This window comes from Octodon degus, unplaced genomic scaffold, assembly GCF_000260255.1.
Source record: "Octodon degus isolate 3935 unplaced genomic scaffold, OctDeg1.0 scaffold00014, whole genome shotgun sequence".
Classification (NCBI taxonomy): Eukaryota; Metazoa; Chordata; class Mammalia; order Rodentia; family Octodontidae; genus Octodon; species Octodon degus.
The window spans coordinates 21,040,759-21,059,999 of record NW_004524590.1 but is presented as its reverse complement, the minus strand read 5'-3'; the positions used below and the strand labels follow the sequence as shown (position 1 = coordinate 21,059,999).

Sequence of the window (19,241 nt, the reverse complement as noted above, 5' to 3'; positions counted from 1 at the left end):
AATTTTTTTAATGGCTTTACCACTCAGGAAACTCAGGCCCAGCTTGAGAAAGACAATGCCTACTAAAGCCCAATATTTGTAAAAAAAAAAGCAAAGAAATCACCAATGTATTACTGGTTAATTAGAAAAATTGAGGCTAAAATCTATCATTGAGCCTTGCCTCCTAATTACTGGACCATTCAGCGCTAGAAATGGGATGAGGATGGCTCCCCATGGAGGAGAATAGGTCTGGCCCAGTGTGTGAAGCCACAATCAAGGTACTCTCTTGTTGCTCCCCTTCAGGGTATACAAGCTTGTTCAGGAAGCTCTGTCATCTTTTCTGTTGGCTGTGGCATTGAAGGCTGGCTCTAACAAAACATAGAACCAGATGAAATTTGCTTTTTATTCTAACTTCTGTTATCACTTTTCTTTCTTTTAACATCATCCTACTGCTAGAAATTTGGAATTCTGTTTGTTTCAAGTGGTTTGATAAGTTCAGGTATACTGAAGTTTTAGTGTTTTAAGTAATGAATCTAAGGGACCAGGGAGATAGCTCAGTAGAATAAGTGCTTTCCTGGAAAGTGCAGGGTCTGAAGTTCAATCTCCAGTACCACAAAAAAAAAAAAAAAAAAAAGGAATGAATTTAATAACAAGAACAGAAGAACTACATCCCTAATAGTGTATTTCTGAGTACAGGTGGGGGAAGTGTGTGTGAGTAGATGGTTTTTCATTGCTTCTTAAATCACAACAGGAGTAAAGGTGCATGTACTTCATGCATCGTTAGCTTTGTACAAAAATTCTCCTCCACAGGCTGAAAATCATACCTGAAACTTTCAGTGTTTGAGATTTATTCATGTTTGGAAAGGTATCCAATTCTCAGACACCTCTTTAAAATTGTATATTTATTTGGAAGAGACAACATATTAGACCTTGATCGTCTTAATTCAAAACATTTCTACTTCTGCATAATTTGGCTTTTCAGTTCCTCAGGAAGGTATTTCAGGAATGAGATACCAGACAGATAAATTCTAGGGGTGTTTAGACTGAGTCTGTACTGTCCAATGGAACCATAGTGCAAGCAGCAAGGGGCGTATTGGCTACTCTATTAGATCAAGGACATGGATAAGATAATAGGCCTGGAGAGGATATTGCTGATCTCTAAAGGGGAGAGTGATTTTTTTGAGGGGAGAGCTTGTTCTACCTGTTGGGCAGCTGGATCTGAGCCTCCACTACCAAGGAGATGGCTTAAGGTTTCATACTTACCCAGTAGCTAAACATGACGGGAACCGTGGACAGAACTTGTACTGTCACTCCTAAACACAAAGAAAGGCAAAGCTGGTGAGACTACCCAGGCACTCCTTGTGTCTCCACCCTAGACACCTCCTGCCCACTGTTCCTTGTTGTGCTCCTTGTCCCAGGTCCTCTTCCAGGCCTTCCTCATCCCTTAACCTTAGGTTCTTGTTAAAGAGGTAAAGGCTGGACAAGATTGAGATCATGTGTCAAGGGTTTCTTCCATGTTTTCTCCTGTGAAATTTCCTTCTCTCCTTCTTTCCTGGAGTACTGGGAATCAAACTCAGGACCTCACACTTTCCAGGAAGGCACTGCACCCCTGAGTTATATCCCTATCCCCTACCTTCTTCCTTTCAGCTCCTAAATCAGCCTGGATGAAGACTTATGCTCTGGAATACCCAGAGTGGGGTCCTGGATTTGGATCTAGAAATCCAGAATATAGGATATCAAGAATCTTTTGTTTTTAGGAGAATCTGGAATTGTTGTAAGCATTAATTAAATTAATTCATATTGAATGCTTATAGTACAAATCTAGTGCTGAGTAAGAATTGGTTATGACTGTTCTGTCAAGGACAGCCATGGAATTAAACACAGAACAATAACCAAAAGAGAGCCATGCACTTCATCTATACTGTAGCCATAAATATCTGACACCAGTGAGCAAAATTTCATTTGCACTGGTTTTCTCTTTTAAAAAGTGGCCCTTCTTCTTGTCTTGCATTGATAGCAAAATCTTGCTTTTTACTGTATATCTAGGAAACATATTTTTTCCAGCTTTCCTCCCATTCTAATATACACTTAGAACATGAGTACATATATACCACATCCTTTGGAGAAGTCTACAGAAGTGCTTCAGGTTTTCTTCATCATTTCATCTCCACTTAGATGTATTTTTAATTATTAAAAATATGTAAAATAATTCCTGGACAAAAACATTCTATACCATTCTAACATGCCAGAGACCATCTACTCATTTGAGACTGCCAAGTTGATTCTTTTTTTTTCTTCAGACCTTGAAATAAAATCAAAGTCTAACATTTCTGTACATTTATCTGAACTTTCCATGATTCTTTTTACATATTAATAATTTTGTTGAAAGGTGTATCTATTAGAACCAAACATAATGGTTTTTGATTAGATTACCTCTGCTAACTCAAAATTAATTTTTTCTCTTTTTTTTTGTGGTACTAGGGATTGAACTCAGGACCTTATGCTTGCCAGGCAGGCACTTATGCCACTGAGCTATATCCCCTGCCCCTCAAAATTAATATTGATGTTTTAAAAATATTGGAATATATCAGTCTTTCAGTAACACTGAAGTTATCCATAGAACATGGTTTTAAAAAGTTAAAGGTAGACTATGCTATGCTTCTTTGGTTTACTTTTCAATGCTCATTTGTCTGTAGCATGATATCAAAATTGGTTGCATCAGTTCTGGTCAAAACCACAGATACCAAAATTTTGGCCTGACAATGCCAGTGGTAGCAAGTTCTCCGTCAGAGCCTGTAGGCACTGTTGACTTGTGTTAAGAAGGCCTTAACATACACTTTCTTCGGGTGGCAGTAAGAATATATGACATGGATGCAAAGTCATGTTTTAATGTTTAAAGTTCCTTTATGTTGTGTGGTCTTGTTTGATTTTTTTAAGTTAAAAGATAAAAAGTGTAGGTCAGCCAGGTAGGTGAATGGATTAAATTGCCTGCTTAGGCAGACACAGAGGCCAGGGGTTAGATCCTTAGCCTGCTGTGCTGGGCCAGCCCCCAGGGCACAGTCAGTCTGGGTGTGGTGGCACACACCTGTACTTCCAGCACTTGGGAGGCTGAAAACAGGAAGGATCACTTGAGTCCCATCTGTGTAGTGAGACCCTGTAGCCCCTGTACTAAATTAAAAAAAAGATAAAGAATGCAAGCAGTTCTTAGAAATTGTTAGAGATTCAACTTTGAAAGAAAAATTTCCTGGGGCCAGGGAGATGGCTCAGTAGAATAAACACTTCCCTGGCAAGCACAAGGGCCTGAGTTTAATCTTTGGTTCTGCCAATAAAAAATAAATAAATAAAAAGAAAGAAAAATTTCCTATTTTTCTTTTTCCTGAGTTTTCATCACAAAAGTGTTCTGAGATTAGTGAGTTAACTTTAATTTTTAAATTTTATTCCACCTCCTTTATGTGTCAATGGATGTGTCAAGTCTGACTAAACAGACCACTGGCATCTTAGTCTGTGATCTCTAATTTTACTGTTTTAATTGGTTCTATAATAAGTTGAACTATAAATTTGAACTAAAAATGCTTTAAGTAATAAAATTCCCCTGCAAATTTTTGGTGATATATTCTGTTTTTCAAACAGGGTATAATTAATTGTGACATGTTAACTTGACTTGAATAAGAACCCCCTAACTTAGTAAAGTGTTCTTGCTTGCTCTCTCTCTCTCTCTCTCTCTCTCTCTCTCTCTCTCTCTCTCTCTCTCTCAAATCTCTCATTTGTGTGACCAACCAATATGTTTGTAGCCTAGATAAAATAAAAAGGGAACAAAGAAGTAACTCTTCTCTTTTTCTTCCTTAAAGGAGCTGATCTTTGCTTTGCCTTTCGATGTCTGTCTCTTGTTCCTTAGGCTTTCAGTGCAGATTCTTTAGCCTTCTAATGCAGATGATTTGGCTTTCTGATATGGACTTATACTAGATTCTGTAGTGAGCACCAAGACTTTGAACTTCAATTGGACTTTCTGGTTGTCCAGCTTGCAGACAGGTATTTGGCATTCTTCTGTTACTCCTGATTTTGCAGATGGCCACTATAAGTCTATTTAGTAAATCCTTCATACAATCATACTAAATGTGTATCTCTAGTAAACTCTATCTGACACAGATTTATTTATTTATTTATTTTTTGTGGAACCAGGGATTGAACTCAGGCTCTTGCACTTGCCTGACAAGTGCTTATTCTACTGAGCTATCTCCCTGACCCCTAATATTTTGCCAAACTTTTTTTTTTTTTGGTAGTACTGAGGATTGAACTCAGGACCTTGTGCTGTGATACAGATTTTGATACCAGGTGTGAGATCAGAGAGTCTTCCACCCAGATTTTAGAGGAAGGCCTTGGAGGCCACACAGTGCCCCTCTGAGACTATAGTACATGATGCTGTGAGAGTGCAGTGGACATCTGAGGAAAGCAGCATGGAAGGAGCAAAGCTAGCCCGTGAGAAAATCCATAAAGTCTGCAACCACAGGCAATGCTACAGAGGCAGGGTTGCACTAGCCCTTTGTATTCCATATCTCACTACAGCTTACCCTGGGTGCTGGACACAGAGCTCCAGGATTTAATATTTGCCCTGCTGAGTTTCAGTCATTCGTTTCTATCCCTCATTCCTTCCTTTTAGAATGAGAATGTTTATCCTGTTCCCTTATATATTGGCAGTGTTAACATTCTTTTTGATTTTTATACGTGATTATGGCTAAGAGTTTGCCTTGAATCTTAGAGGACACTTTCTCTGGACTTGCACTTGTGTCAGCAATACTAAAACTGTTAGCATTTTGGCAATTGTCAGAGATAGACTAAATGCATTTTACATAAAGAGATGTGTATGAGTCTTTGGAGGATCAGGGGTGGAAAAATATGGTTTATAAATGTTACTCTAAAGCCTCATGTAATCAGAGGCACAGCTTTTATAAGGTAATTGGGTCATGGTGTACTATACTCATTGGTGAATTAATTCACTGATGAATTTATAGTTAAATGTGTTATTAGAAAGTGGAGCCTGGTCAAAAGAGGTGAATTACTGAGGGTGTGACCTGGAAGGGGACAGCTCCCTTCCCTAGTTCACCTTTTGCTCTCTCTGCTTCCCTGCTGCTGCAATGCGAGGAGCTTTTCTCCAGTATGGCCATCTGCATGCTGTACTGCCCTTGGAGCCACCTGAAGATGGACTGTCAATGTAATCCAAAACAAAATTTTCTTTTAAGTTGTGGGTGTCAGGTATTGTCTCGGTAATAAGAAAGCGACTAAGATACAGGGTATAAGGAATCTTAAAACATTTAAAATCCACAATCTAAAAGCATTGAAATTGAAGACCCCTCATTCCTCAGTAAAGTGGGAATGGCTGGGCCTGACAGAGAAGGGGCGATCCCAAGTTGTTGTCAAGTAAGTCATGCCAGGTGGGCAGTAAGCTTAAAGGCAGATACTGCTTTTACATCAGACATAAGCCTGGTAGCATCTCTCATTGCAGATACCTTTCTGATCCATTTCTCTAATACGGATTTCTGGATCCCAGCAGTTCTCTTGGACCACTCTGAAGACTTTGCCATCTTGTACCATCCTTGCTTCTCCCTAGGGAGAAAACTTACATCAGTGAAAGATCACCTAAATCTACCTAAATCTTTATATGCTTTGGAACATGTTTCTTCTCTAACATTTTTAGAAATTTTCAACATATACATCAAAATCTACTCATTTAATAGAATTCAACTTTTTTCCCCTCATGTCTTTTTTTGTCCTGGAATTGAAGGAGTGTGCCCTGTGGTTGTCAGTCATTGGACAGAAAGGTAGTAATGTCGTGGTCATGGCCTCTAGGCCTGCATGACCAAGGAGGGATGATTATGTTGATGATCTGAAGTACTGGCTATAAGATCCATGAGGATGGCTCCCTATCTAGAACATTTTAGCTCTATAATTTTAGAATTAGAAATAACCTTGATGATAGACCATACTCTTGCCCTCTTCTTTTCTTCAGAAGCAGTGATGATAGACCATACTCTTGCCCTCTTCTTTTCTTCAGAAGCAGTGTATGGATAATGAAAATGGTTTGTTCAGAAGAGCAAAGCCCACTGATGTCAACATATGTAGAAGGGAGGGGGAAATGAAGTGAGGGCCTCCCTTATGACCTCATTTATATTAATCATCTTTTAAAGATAGCACCTCCAAATACCATCATAGTAGAGATTTAGACTTCAAATATGTAAACCATGGTGGGGACACACTTAGCTCATTACAATGGAGAATCAAACAATTATGTGTAAAAAATGCTTAATATCATGCAAATATGTGTAGGAGGTATGTGTACATGTGTGTTTGTATTCTCAGTGTCATAGGGGACACTCAGGTTATTTTTGTTGCTGTTGACCTATAGATTTGAAATGGGCTGTGTGTCTACATTCTTAAGTTGTAGCTGTTAAAATGCTTCCAGGTATTTTTGCTGTTGAGGAACAGTTCAACACATACCCTAACTGCCAAGCAGCTCCTGGTAGGTTGTTATATTAACCAAGTACTGGCTTGAGGCACATATTTTTGTAAATGTTTAATCAACAGCTAAGTGATATTTTACAGTTCTGATCAAGGCTCTAACATGCAAACAACTATCTCCAAATTCATCCCCAAAACACCGAAAAACCAAAGTCTAAAAGAAACAAATAGATCAAATCAGTAAATTGTTTTGGAAAATACTTTTTGAGAATAAGAATCTCTAAAGTAAATTAATCCTAGGGGAAGAAGATATTTGGTCACTAAAGGAATGTAGGAGAATAAAAAGGATTTTAAAATCCTGAATTCCGGATTGCCTCAATGCTCCTGGTTAATTTGTGGAATGATACACACTTACATGTTGTTTTTTAGTGACTATTACTCTTGATCACTATAATTATGAAAAGTACAAATTTGGCTATGCTTTGCTTAACTTTATGAGAGAGTAGGAAAGAAAGCATCCTTGTTTTACACTATTAGACCATTATCATAATCAATTTTTCTGAAGATAAATAGGTCAGTAAATATGCCTGAAAATTATTTTTCTTCTTGTTTGCTTTTGGAAATTTTCTGCTAAGTTTATGAAATCTTTTTACCTTAAAATGAAATGAAAGCCATTTATATCCACTATTGAAGGGCAAACTTTGGCTGAAGATACAGAGTACAAAAAAAAAAAATGAGAGGCTGCCTGTTTCTGCAGTTGGAGTTTCCTGATAGACTTGTAGTCAGTGCCACTCCTTATGTACTTTTCCTTGCAGAGACGTGAGCTCTTCAGCAAGAAACTAATACTGGGAGTGCAGGAATGTAGCTATACTTAAGCTGGCATTTATAGTATACTCTTTGGAGAAAATAAAGATAAGTTTTCCCAAAGATTCTGATGTTGCCTTCAGGATCAAGTATAAAAGCCAAATTCCATTTTGGGCCTAAACTTTAAACCCTTCAAGCCTCTGGCTCATGAGGCTTATGCTCACCTCTTTAGCGCCTTTCCACAGTTTGTCTCCCAAACTCTTGCATGCCTCTGTGTCCATTCATCCCAGAGGAAACTAGTCATTTAGAGCCATGAAGATCTTCCGAAGAATTCGCATTGCTTAGTGATTACACTCCCAGCATGTCCTTCCAGTCTTTATGTACTTGGACCTGCTTCCTGTCCTCTCCCCTTTCTCTAACTTTCATCCACTTTGCTCTCCTGTCTAGGTCCTTGAACACATTGACTCTTTCCTTCTTGTTGGCCTTTTGCCACATCAGTGACTGAATGGCCTGTTACCCTCTGTAGCAGCAATGTTTTTTATTCCACTGGTTGAATTAATCATTCACATGTGTTTCCCATAGCAATTAGGCACCATGAAAGCAGAAACTATCTCTGAGTTGCTCACCAGCATATTGCTAGTGTCTACATTGGTTGGCCTGGTACAAAACAAACTTCATTAAAAATTAATGAATGCAGAGCCAGAGAGTTATCTCAGTAGAATAAGCACCTGCCTGACAAGTGCGAGGTCCTCAGTTCAATCCCCAGTACTACAAAAAACAAAACAAAACAAAACAAAACCCAAAAAGCCCCTAATGAATGAATGTGCCATGGATTCTCATATTTAGACTTGCTAAAGTAGATAGCTGGCCCCACCTGCAGAGCTCCTGGGGTGTGGCCCCCATATTTGCATCTCAAGTTTCCAGGTCATTATGGGCCTACTAGTACTAGGACCGCAGTTTGAGAAAAGATGGTGCCAACTATATCTCAGTACCCAAGTTCTGGGCTCACATATAGTTAGTATTTTCTCTACTTCTCAGGAAAACCTCTTGCCCTGCTTCAACACCCAGGACAGGCATCACTTCTTCCAAGAGACCTTTTCTAATTCTTGATGCTCAAATATTTGCTCCTTACCACATAACACAAACAGTCTTCACCTTATTCTAACCTTACAACTGCATTGGGTTAAACTGACACATACCTGTTTTCCTAGACCACAAATCCTCCAGGGCCTATGTTAGTCATGTTTATATTCTAGCTAGAAGCTCAAGAATGTTTCTTTTGAACTTGAAAGGGTACTCTGAAAATGAAGCCAAATTTGAACTCTGTACATGTCTAGACTCCCAGCTCACTTATTGGAGTTCATTATTTGCAGGATGCTTTGCCCCAGTGCCTTCCTTTTCTCGTGTCAAAATCAGCCTTCAATAACAGTGGCTTTTTCTCTTTTGTCTTTAGCATTTGATTTCTCCAGTTTGTGCTGAAACCTAACTGTTCCATTTATTTTACCAGCCTTCATACACTGTAAAAACCTATGCAGAGGGTAAGGTCAGTTTCTCATGGCAGAGCAATAAATGCTAAAATTGGTTCCAGGTCAGAAAAAAAAAACAGATTTCTTAATGGATTCTCAAATACCAATTTTATCTTCCTAAATTCTGCTCTTTGAAGTCACCCCCAACTTTTTATATAATAATTCTAAGCAGTGCTGCTCCCTTGCTGGCTATACCATCAATGCAGGACAGAAGAGTTGAGTTCCCTTGAGGTCTAGCCTACAGTAAGATATCTCAAAGCTTGGGGTATCCCTGGGTCCTCCTCATGATCACACTTTGGTGGAAACTTACCTTGTTGTGGTGCTGAAGTTTCACCCAGCCTCCATAGCCAAATCTCTGCAGTGGAGACATGTACAGTTAGACTTATGGAGCAAAGAAGAAAGGACTGCAATAAAGGGCCTTTTTAGGCAGAAAGGTATTTTTAGGCATCCACTCCATCTTTTTGGGCATCATCCTCCTGTTTGTCCCTTGTAGCCACATATTGCTTATTCAATATATATATATATATATATATATATATATATATATATCTTGTATATGTATATAAAGGACATTCTATATATCAGAAGTACCAATTTTTTCTTTCCTCCTCATACAGTTTGAAATTTTAAGATAAAGATCAGCATTAAAATATAGTTGTTTATGTAATACCTATAATCATTTCACAGGCCACCATAAATATATGGAATTTAAGAACCACTCTCTAGGAATGCATACTGCTCTTCAAACTGTGGGTTGCAATCCATGAATACATCATGAAATCAACTGAGTGGATAGGGACTTAGGCATTTTATTATTTTATTTTATTTTTTGTATTTTAGGGAAGGGTCTACAGGGTATTCAGGATCTCACTACTAGATCAGACTCATAGTGATCCACCTATTTACAACCTCCCCAGAGCTGGGATTACAGGCATGCACCACCATGCCCAGTCTCAATTGCCATCTCAGCGTGCCTCTGGGGGCGGGCCAGCACAGAGGCTGGAGGCATTGAGCCCCCAGTCCCTGCGCCTGCTTGCATGGAACTTTAATCTGCTGAGCTATTTGGCCAGCCCACACTTAGACATTTTAGAAACATGAAATAGTGTAAGTAGCAGATCCTGCCAGGGTCCTATTCATATTTCTTCCCCTTAAAGCTTCAGGGACAACAGCCCACCTGCAACTGTGAGCATTGGCTTTTGAGGGCTTCCTTTATGTCCCTGGAACCTTCTTTGAGCAAACCCTTCTAGATGAGAAGTCCCAGGAAATTAGTCTTCTCTCTCCACCTGCTCAGCAGCTCTTGATGAGTGACTGAGGTAACAAATACACTGGATACACTGGTATCACACTCTTGGGCAAGATAACTCAGGCAAGGAGCACATTGTCCACTAGATAACAAACCTTTCACTGATCATCTTGCTTTCCTGTCTCACTTCACTCACTGGGATTTCCTTGGATCACCTCCAACAGAGGATTCAAATTATACTTGAATCCTTGTCTCAGTCTACTTCTTAGAAAATATAAGCTAAGAAGAAATGGAAAGGATAAGGTAATATTAGGATAGAATAGGATAAAATAAAATGGAATAGAATGGAAAATCTCCCATGTAATATTAGTTTCAAAAAAATTTTGCCCATCTTATATATAGACAACTGTTTCTACTGAGCCATAGTATAAATATATTTCTTTCTGGGAGTCATGGATAAAATATTTGAAAGCCATTGCCTAAGAACATATTATCTATTACTCATATAACTGCAGGTTTTAAATTATCATTTCATTCATCCCTTCAGTCATTCATTTATTCCCCAAGCCCTCATGGAGTCTCAACTGTGACCAGCCTTACAAGGGCAAGGAAAATAAAAGTGATGGACAGTTCTAGGCTATGTGGTGCAGAGTCTTCTGAGCCTGGGGTTGGTGTGGAGGAACAAGGCAAAAGCTGTCTTGTACATGAAACTTGCTGTTATAGTCCTACATAAGATCTGTGGGAGCCTGATGGAGGGAGAACATCCACACTTTGGGATCTTGCCCATGAGTGTGACTCTGGGTCAGCTTGTTTCACAGGAGGGAGGTTGAAAAGGTAGTCTGGGATCATATTGGGGAGGATCTTCTCATGTTCAGGATTTCTGGGCTCCAAATCATGGCTCTTAGAGCATGATGTAAGGGGGGAAGGTGTGAAAACCAGAAACATTTAGATGAAGGAGTTCATCACCAGCTCCTGAACTATCAGCAATGAAAGTTGATGAATTAAGCAAGGTGAATTTCAGCATCATTTCCCACTTACAGTTGGATGAGGCCAGGTAACAGTGATTGGTTTTGATGTTATGGTCCTGGGATGTTGTCTAGAGTGAGACAGTGCTTAGTAACTTGTTCTTCCTAGCTTCCTTCTCACCTCCAGGCTAAATGGGAAAGTCTGGGCCTGGACCATAGTGCATTATAGGTGTGTTTGTGTTTGTGACTAGAATCTAGCTCAACAGGCTTTTAAAATTCAGATCAGTTCTATTTCAATCTTATTTTACTTAGATCTGAGGTCTATTTTTGAGTTCTATCTTCAAATACTATTAGCCATAGAAACCTTAGTGCTTTCCGCCTAGTGACATCTTTACACTCTGTTTAGTGACTGGGCATGCAAGGAAAACTGTCATCAGGGGCCCACTTTCTTCTCCCTGCATGAAACTTCTCCTCAACCAATGACTGATCTTTCAGTATTTTCCCTTCATGAATTCAAAACCCTTGTACTTTACTTTTTTCTTCCCCTGCAAAAAGCTACCAAAAGATATTTTGTGGAAGGAAGAGGTGGAAAAATGACATTAATCAGTTAAAATTTAGAGTAAATTTGAGACTAATAGTATGCTGTCAAGTTGAAAATTTGCTACTAAAATGTCATAGTATAGAAGAAAAGATTTTATTTTATTTTTCCTCTTCTATTTTCTTATATGCATTTTCCTGTTCATGTCTTCCTCACTTTCTTGCTGCTCCTCCTGCCTTAGCCTGCTGAGTAGTTGGTGTTAGAGATTCCTGCCACTATTGTCTAGTTCCCAAATGACGTTTTTGGTATACTGGGACCTCACACAAGGTGACTCATAAATGTCCTGGGTGATGAAAATAGGTATCTAGTTCTTCACAACAATTGCTGAAAAGTCAAATTATGTTTCTGAAAATATTACCTTGAACAATACAGTTAAACCATTGCTAATGAAAGGAGATTTAAATATATATATATATACTTTTAAATTAAAGGCCAGAATTTGTTTTACCCCGTTTTAAATTGAAAACTTGCATACCCTACTATTGGTCTTATAGTGGGTGGCCAGTAAAGACTTACTGAAGAAAAAAGGCAAAACCTTACCATTGTAGATCAAGCTGAGACAGCTTTCACTATGGCTCCTTCGGCGCCTATTTGTGACAGCATAGAGTATAAGTCCTCATTCATTAGAAGCCATTTAATTAAGTTGACATGAATCTATTCTCCATCTCAGATAGACTTTTGTTTTTATTTATTTTTAATTTATTGGTACCAAGAATCAAGCTCAGGACCTTATGCTTTCCAGGAAGGCACTTGTGTAGTTAAGCTATATACCTAGCCCTAAAGCTTTCAAAAAAGGACCCTGACTATAACTTTGACTAAATTATCGTTAGTAAGTGAAAATGAAAGATCTCTCAAATTTCAGCCTTTTGTAACTTTTAGTTAATCATCAGCTCAGGTGTGTTGATTCTGCTTTTTCACAAGAAAGTCAATGTTGTGTATATGTCTCAATATTTAAGAAAGAAAGACAGATTTGAAAGTCGACATTACTTCTTCCAAATAAACTTCATCTTGTCAGACAAAAATAGTATTGGATTATTCTTTTCTTTCTCTTATTGGAAAGTTTGAAAACAAATAGTGAGAAAAAGTTCTTTAAGCTATTTAAAAGAAACTGATCTTCTAAATATTTTTCCACACTAAGAAATAACTTTCAGACAAAAGAAATTTGCTGTAGTTAATGTCACATTACTATTCACTCTACTGATCATATAGATTGGAAATGAAGGGGCTAACAGAAGGATCTCAGCCTCATTAGATAGATCTCATTCATCCAAGTTGGAAAGTGTGGCTGATTTTGGCTAGTTCATTCATCACTGGCTTTCTAGCACTCAAAAGGGAATCTCTGTCATGTAACTGATCCAGTTGTTTAAGTTGTAGATTGGAAACCAGCTACTAATGTAAGCCTTGGCAGGCTTATATGAATGGGAAGAGTTGGGGTGGGGGAGGCTGGTATTCAGAAGGGCATTAGAAAGCAGGGAGATTTTCTGAGCAATGAGACAGTTTCAAAACCAATTAGTAGGACAGTTTCAATAATACATTGCATATTGTTGTCTTTGTAGTGGTTATTCATAGTATAAGATACAGACATGAGATCCTGTCCAAACACTATTAGTACAAAGTAGCTTTAAGTAGTACTTTAAGAGAAAGTAGCTGTATATCTATCTTAACTATTTTGTGTATACAGATACAAAATGGTTCTTCATTTACATGTCCCTTTTGATTTAGTTTTGTCAGAGATGAGTATTCCATTGTCATTTAAATATTGTAGGTGCATGAACTCAGCAAAATAATGCAATATAGTCTCATTGCTATTTGTTTCTCAACAAAATTAAAAAAAATAAAAATTATAAAAAAGAAAGCAGGGAGAAGTGTGTGTATATTTCCCTTACAGCAGCAATATTCTCTGGCTACTTTTATGAAAATGAATGGGGGTGGAGGTGGTACTCTGGAGGGACCACTGTACTCCAGTGTAGCTCCAGATATGTTTCTCAATATTGAGCCCTTCACCTGTCAAGCAAATTAATATACATATATTAATATTTATATATAATTATTAAGAGAGAAAAACCACCAAAAACTATATACACACTTCAGCAGCTCACTATACTAGTAAATGTCTGGAAGCTAATGGTCACCACTCTGAGTGCCTCTTGTAATTGTAGGGGTCAAAGGAAATGTGTTAATCTCATGATATATCAATAAATTTAGGATTAGAATATTTATGCAAGTTTTCCTTTTCCTGATGTATCCATTTTTTGATGGACTGTACATTCCTAGAAGCACAAAATATTCTGACAATTATCATTGTTATTGTATGACGATAAAATGTATTCTCTATCTACGTGCAGCATATGAGACTGCTTGATCACTGGAATAAAATACTGCTCCATTTTTCAAGGCAGTAAGCCTTTCTGGATAGGAGGGGGAGGCAGTATGAAGAGGCAGCAGGGCAAGTGCTTTGGGATTTTCCATGGCACGCAACTATGAATCCCAATGTTTTTATCTGTTAGTTTTCCAAGTAGTTTAAACATTGCCTTTGTGTGAAATAGAGCACCTAGAAATTGTCAGCTGTAGGTGGCCAGTTCTCTGTTGAAGTAGAAGCAGTTTTTTGGTGTGGGCAGAAGGTAGTGGGAGGTAATGTTGTGGCTTGGGTCACTACTGATGGAAAGCTTTCCTTTCCCTGTAAAAAGTGGGTCTTATTTTATTCTCCTGTGGGTTTTCCAATTGGGAAAGGTTGAGGGGTTTTGTGCATGAGACTTACTTATTAACAGCCTTCAATGTTAGAGGGAGTGTGCTACTGGGTCTAGCTTTAATAGGAAGGCAGGCATTTCTCCCCAGAATGCTGAAGAGTTCCTCAGAAACAATAGAATTGGTTTAAATCAGTTTGGGAATTCCTGAAGTTTGACATTAAGTCCGTTTTCCAAACTAAGAATGCAATGAAAATAGATAAAGCAATCAGGTTTTCTGTACAATGTGCCTTAAAGCTGACTATGAGAGGAACTGAAAATTCCTTGCTCTCATGACAAAAACATGTCAACTCCTGGTTTACTGTCTATGTCTGTCCACTTGGGTGGTTTTAATAAAAATACTATCAACTGGTAGCTTATAAACAGAAAACATTTCTTTCTTATAGCACTGGGTGCTGGAAGTCTAAGAACAAGGAGGTGGTAGTTTTGGTGTCTGGTTCCTGATTCATTGATAGAGATTTCTTGCTGAGTCCTCATAATAGAAAGAGCAAAGCAGCACCCTTGGGCCCATTTTATACGGTCACTATCCCGTGCCCAAGAGCTCTCTTTTCATACCCTAATTGTTTTCCAAGGATCCCATGTCCTATTGCTGTTGCCTTGAGCGGTGAACTTCAACATGTGAAGTTTGGGTTTACATGACTATAGCACTATTTATGCCTCAAAATCCTTGTTTGGACAAGGATGTCAGTGCCAGAATCTTGGAGCCTTTGATTCTACACCATGCTCTACATAGGTGGGTCAGGCTATCTGTCTTGTGGAAGAGGTCACAGATGCACAAGTGCTCTAGAGACTGTCATAGGACCTTCTAAAGCATTTAGTGTAAGTGTTTTTGATATTCAGAAAAAGAAAAAAGCTGTAATGCTGGTGTTAACAGGTTTAGCCAAGGATAGATGAATATATTCCCATGTAAACAGACTCTGTGTGTGTGTGTGTGTGTGTGTGTGTGTGTGTGTGTGTTTGTGTGTGTATACAGACCTAGGTCAATTGAGTTCCTTTTACTGTTAGCTTTAATAGAATAGACTTTCCAAGAATACTCAACCTCTTTTGCATGCTTGAATAAATATTTTTTACCATCCATTTTATCTAAGAGAAAACACTCAAGATTAACATTCCAGTAGAAGACAGTTATAGAAGAAAATATTTCATTTACTAGTACGATGAATCATAATTTAATTAGTAGTTTGGGTTAATTCATTTTCCCTTGCATGAGATAAAAGATGAAACTTTATCAGGGATGTAAAAGAACTGAAAGAATGCTAAAAATTGGGTGTAACCTGACAGCCTAAACAAACTTCAGCCAACTAAAATTTCCTTCATGTTCCCTGCTTTCCTCATTTAGTATTCATTCAAAAGGTCTTAATAACAAAAAGAATTTCCATATTTAGAGAAATACAGAAAATGCACTTTACAGATATTCATTGTGCAAGACTTCATGTCATTTTCTTCTATTTTTTTACTATCTACTTCCTATTTCCTCATAACAAGGATTTACAGCTTAAATATCAAAAAGGAAAGGCTTCAGACAGATGTCCTAAAATGGAATATTTTTTTTCACAAAACTATCTCTTTGTGCTTCTAAAACTTACTTTTTAACGTTTTGGAAAGCATATACTTTACAAGTCCTTGAAAACTATCACATTCAATTTTTTAATAGCCTTTAAGTTGAAATTATAACTTTCAATTCTGTAGTTGATGTGTATCTTTACAACAGATTGAATGTGTGATTTAAAAGGAAGCAAATCTATTTGACTTAAATTGTCCAGAACCTTATAAAATGCTTTTTTTTTGAAAGTAAAAAAACATTTTAGGAAGACATTTTTTCTTGCAAAATAAATATTAAAGTTATTTTAAAAACAAGGAAATTAGGACTACCAAAAATAATTTAAAATCACCCCAGAGTGAAGAAACAAACTCTCCAAAGAAGAGAAAGGGCTATAAATAGAGACATTGAGAAATCCTGGAGAATTTCCAGAAATAATTCAGCAAATTACCTTTTCTAGATCTGGCCATTCTTTTGGTAGAATATGGGTATGGATGTCGATTTTCATCTCCACAGAATCAGAGGAGACACGTGTTTAAAAGAAAGAAACTTATGAAGAGGTATCCATGAAAACCATGGAGTTAATTGATTCACTCAGCCCCTTTATAACTATTTGCAAGTTCCAGTCAAGAGGCTTGTCTTGGTCAATTGGAACTGCCCTATTAAAGTTCAAAATACTGTTTATTAACCTAGCCTTGGGTCAACATTCTTAGTAACCAGCACTCAGCACAAAAATTAAAAAAAAAATGTACTCAACCTCTGAGGTCAAAAGTACAATGAACTATTTTGAGTTACTAACAGATTAAAAAATGACTAATTTTGCATTTCAATATTTCAATTATATGTGTAATTTAAAACCAAGTAGTACATGTTTAAAAATTAAATAATGCAGAGAACTTTTAAGGAAAAATGACATATCCTTGACTCACCTCTTCTTATACTGAGTTTTACTTCCCAGAAACAGCCAAATGCTTTTGGCTTTTTTTTTTTTTTTTCGCTTTTGGATTTTTGTTTAATTATTTCCATGTCTTTCAATAATATTTAACAGTGGATTCATCATGAAAATGCAGCACATTAAAAAAGGTGTGGGATAAATTTCATTTTAAATTACTTTTAAATTATAAAAAAATCCCCTTTCTTTGATGAATTTACCTCTATTGACTTTATCCTTTATTCATTCATTTGTTTATTTGATCATATATTCATTTAATAGACATTTATTAGGAACTACAGTACTAGGTATAAGAGTGAATGAGAAATAAAATGATATATATTCTACAATAGGTAATTGTACACGGGTTAAGTATAGAGGAAAGAAGACAGGAGTTTTTGTTGTTGTTGTTTTTTTGTTTTTTTGAGAGTTATATGCATGGTTAAAGAGGGCTCCTATTGAAACATAATGTAGAGCTCATAGCCACACATTTAAAGGGAACCTGGAACAAAACAGTCTTTTACTGCTCTTATTTTCACACTCCCCTCTTCCTGAACGGCTTAGCATATTCAAGGAACCCCAAAGTGTTTAGTAAAGCCTTGAATCTGTTTTCACGTGATCCTTTCTAGGCAGTCTCTCAGTGACAACAGTGCAGGGACTATGTACTTAAAAGCCTTTCTACTATGGCTTGACTGGATTATGGATAAATTGTAACAGACATACTTGTAAATGATAGTCAACTTAAAAGAAAATAAGGGTTACTTTCAAAATTCTTGTTTAAAAAAGATCAGTAAGCTAAAATGCAATGAGTGAGACTTTAACACACAGGCACGTGCCAGGACTTTCAGAGCACTTCCTTTGGCAGGCACTGTTCTATCCATTTCAGTCACATGAATTCATTTATTGCCCATATCATTGCTATTAGGAAGGAATTATTACCAGTATCCATTTTACAGAAGAAAAAGGTGAAATGCAAAGAAGTTATATAACTTGTCTGCCTGCAGTCATTTGATAGTATGTGATAGGGCCTGAATTTTAACCCAAATAGTATAGTTTCAGCAACATAGACGCTTGTGAATATCTCACTTATACTTATGCAAAGCTGAAAATTTGTCATCGAGCTAAAAGACTTCAAGGTTCTAAAACCTTACTAAAAAGTAGGCTAGACATAGTAATAAAAACAACATAATACTGGCACAAAAACAGACATGTAGGCCAGTGGACTGTAACAGAAAACACAGAAACAAACCCATTCTCCTATAGCTATCTGAATTTTGAAAGAGGAGCCAAAAACTTGCAATGGAGAAAAGACGGTCTCTAACAAATGGTTCTGGAAAAACTGGATTCTACATGCAAAAGATTAAAACTAGAATCCTGTCTCTTATCTTCAACTAACATAAAATAAAAATCGAATAAAAGATCTATATATAGGGCCTGCCAAATAGCTCAGTGGATTAAAGTGTCTGCAAGCAGGTGCAGGGGCTGGAGGTTCGATCCCCATGCCTGCTGTGCTGCCCCTGCCCCTGGAGCATGCTGAGATGGTAATTGAGACGGGGTGTGGTGGCACGCACTTGTAATCTCAGCTCTTGGGAGGCTGTAAACAGGTGAATCACTATGAGTCCAATTTAGTAGTGAGACCCTGAACACCCTGTAGACCCTGCCCTAAGAAAAAGCCAAAACAGCAACAACAAAAATGTTTTATATATTAAATTAGAAACTTTGAAATTTCTGGAAGATAACACAGGGCAAACAATCGAAGCCTAAAGCAAAGACTTTATAAATAGGACTCTAGTGCACAAGAAACAATATTAAGAATCAACCAATGGGATTACATCAAATTATAATCTGGGCAGCAAAAGAAAAAACTAACAGAGTGAAGAAACAACCCATCCAGTGGGAGAAAATATTTGCTTTGGACTCTTCTGATAGAGAGTTCATATATAGAATATATTATGAACTCAACAAAAGTAACCCTTAGAAAAAACTGAGACAGTAAAAAAGTGGGCAGATGATATGTATAGATACTTCTCAGAGGTAGAAACAAATGTTCAATAAGTATATTTAGTCACTGGAGACATGCAAATCAAAACTGTGAAATTCCATCTCAGTCTGAATGGTTGCTATCAAAAATCTAAAAATCAAAAATGTTGGTGAGGATTTAGGGAGAAAGGAACCCTTCTACATTTTTGGTGGGAATATAATCTAGTACAACCAATATGGAAATAAATTTAAAAATTTCTCTAAAAACTAAACATAAAATTAACATTTGGTCTAGCTATACCACTCCTGGGAATATTCCTAAAAGAATTAAAGAGGACATATGATATGGAGTATGGATATGCATATCTATATTTATAATAGTAGAATTTACAACAGCTAAGTAGTAGAACTAGCCCAGACATATCTTCAACAGATCAATGGATTAAGAAAATGTGAGATATATATATATATATATATA

At 37.3% G+C, this 19,241-nt stretch overlaps 1 protein-coding gene across 5 annotated transcripts in view; it reads right to left on the bottom strand.

Moving 5' to 3' along the window:
• Positions 1–16,497, bottom strand: part of Acmsd (aminocarboxymuconate semialdehyde decarboxylase) — an 82,759-nt gene extending 66,262 nt beyond the window's left edge. Inside the window, exons 1-5 of one of the 5 annotated variants that reach the window (XM_023709772.1) lie at positions 16,304–16,496; positions 12,109–12,155; positions 9,073–9,117; positions 5,484–5,580; positions 1,243–1,292 (exon numbers count right to left, since the gene is read on the bottom strand). In XM_023709772.1, coding sequence (XP_023565540.1) covers positions 1,243–1,292; positions 5,484–5,580; positions 9,073–9,117; positions 12,109–12,111 — 195 coding nt within the window. In that variant the 5' untranslated portion in view covers positions 12,112–12,155; positions 16,304–16,496. Of the gene's footprint in view, positions 1–1,242; positions 1,293–5,483; positions 5,581–9,072; positions 9,118–12,108; positions 12,156–16,303 lie in introns of all 5 variants that reach the window. The other 4 variants (XM_023709770.1, XM_023709773.1, XM_004626375.2 and 1 more) reach the window with 4 other exon arrangements.
• Positions 16,498–19,241: the final 2,744 nt, after the last annotated feature.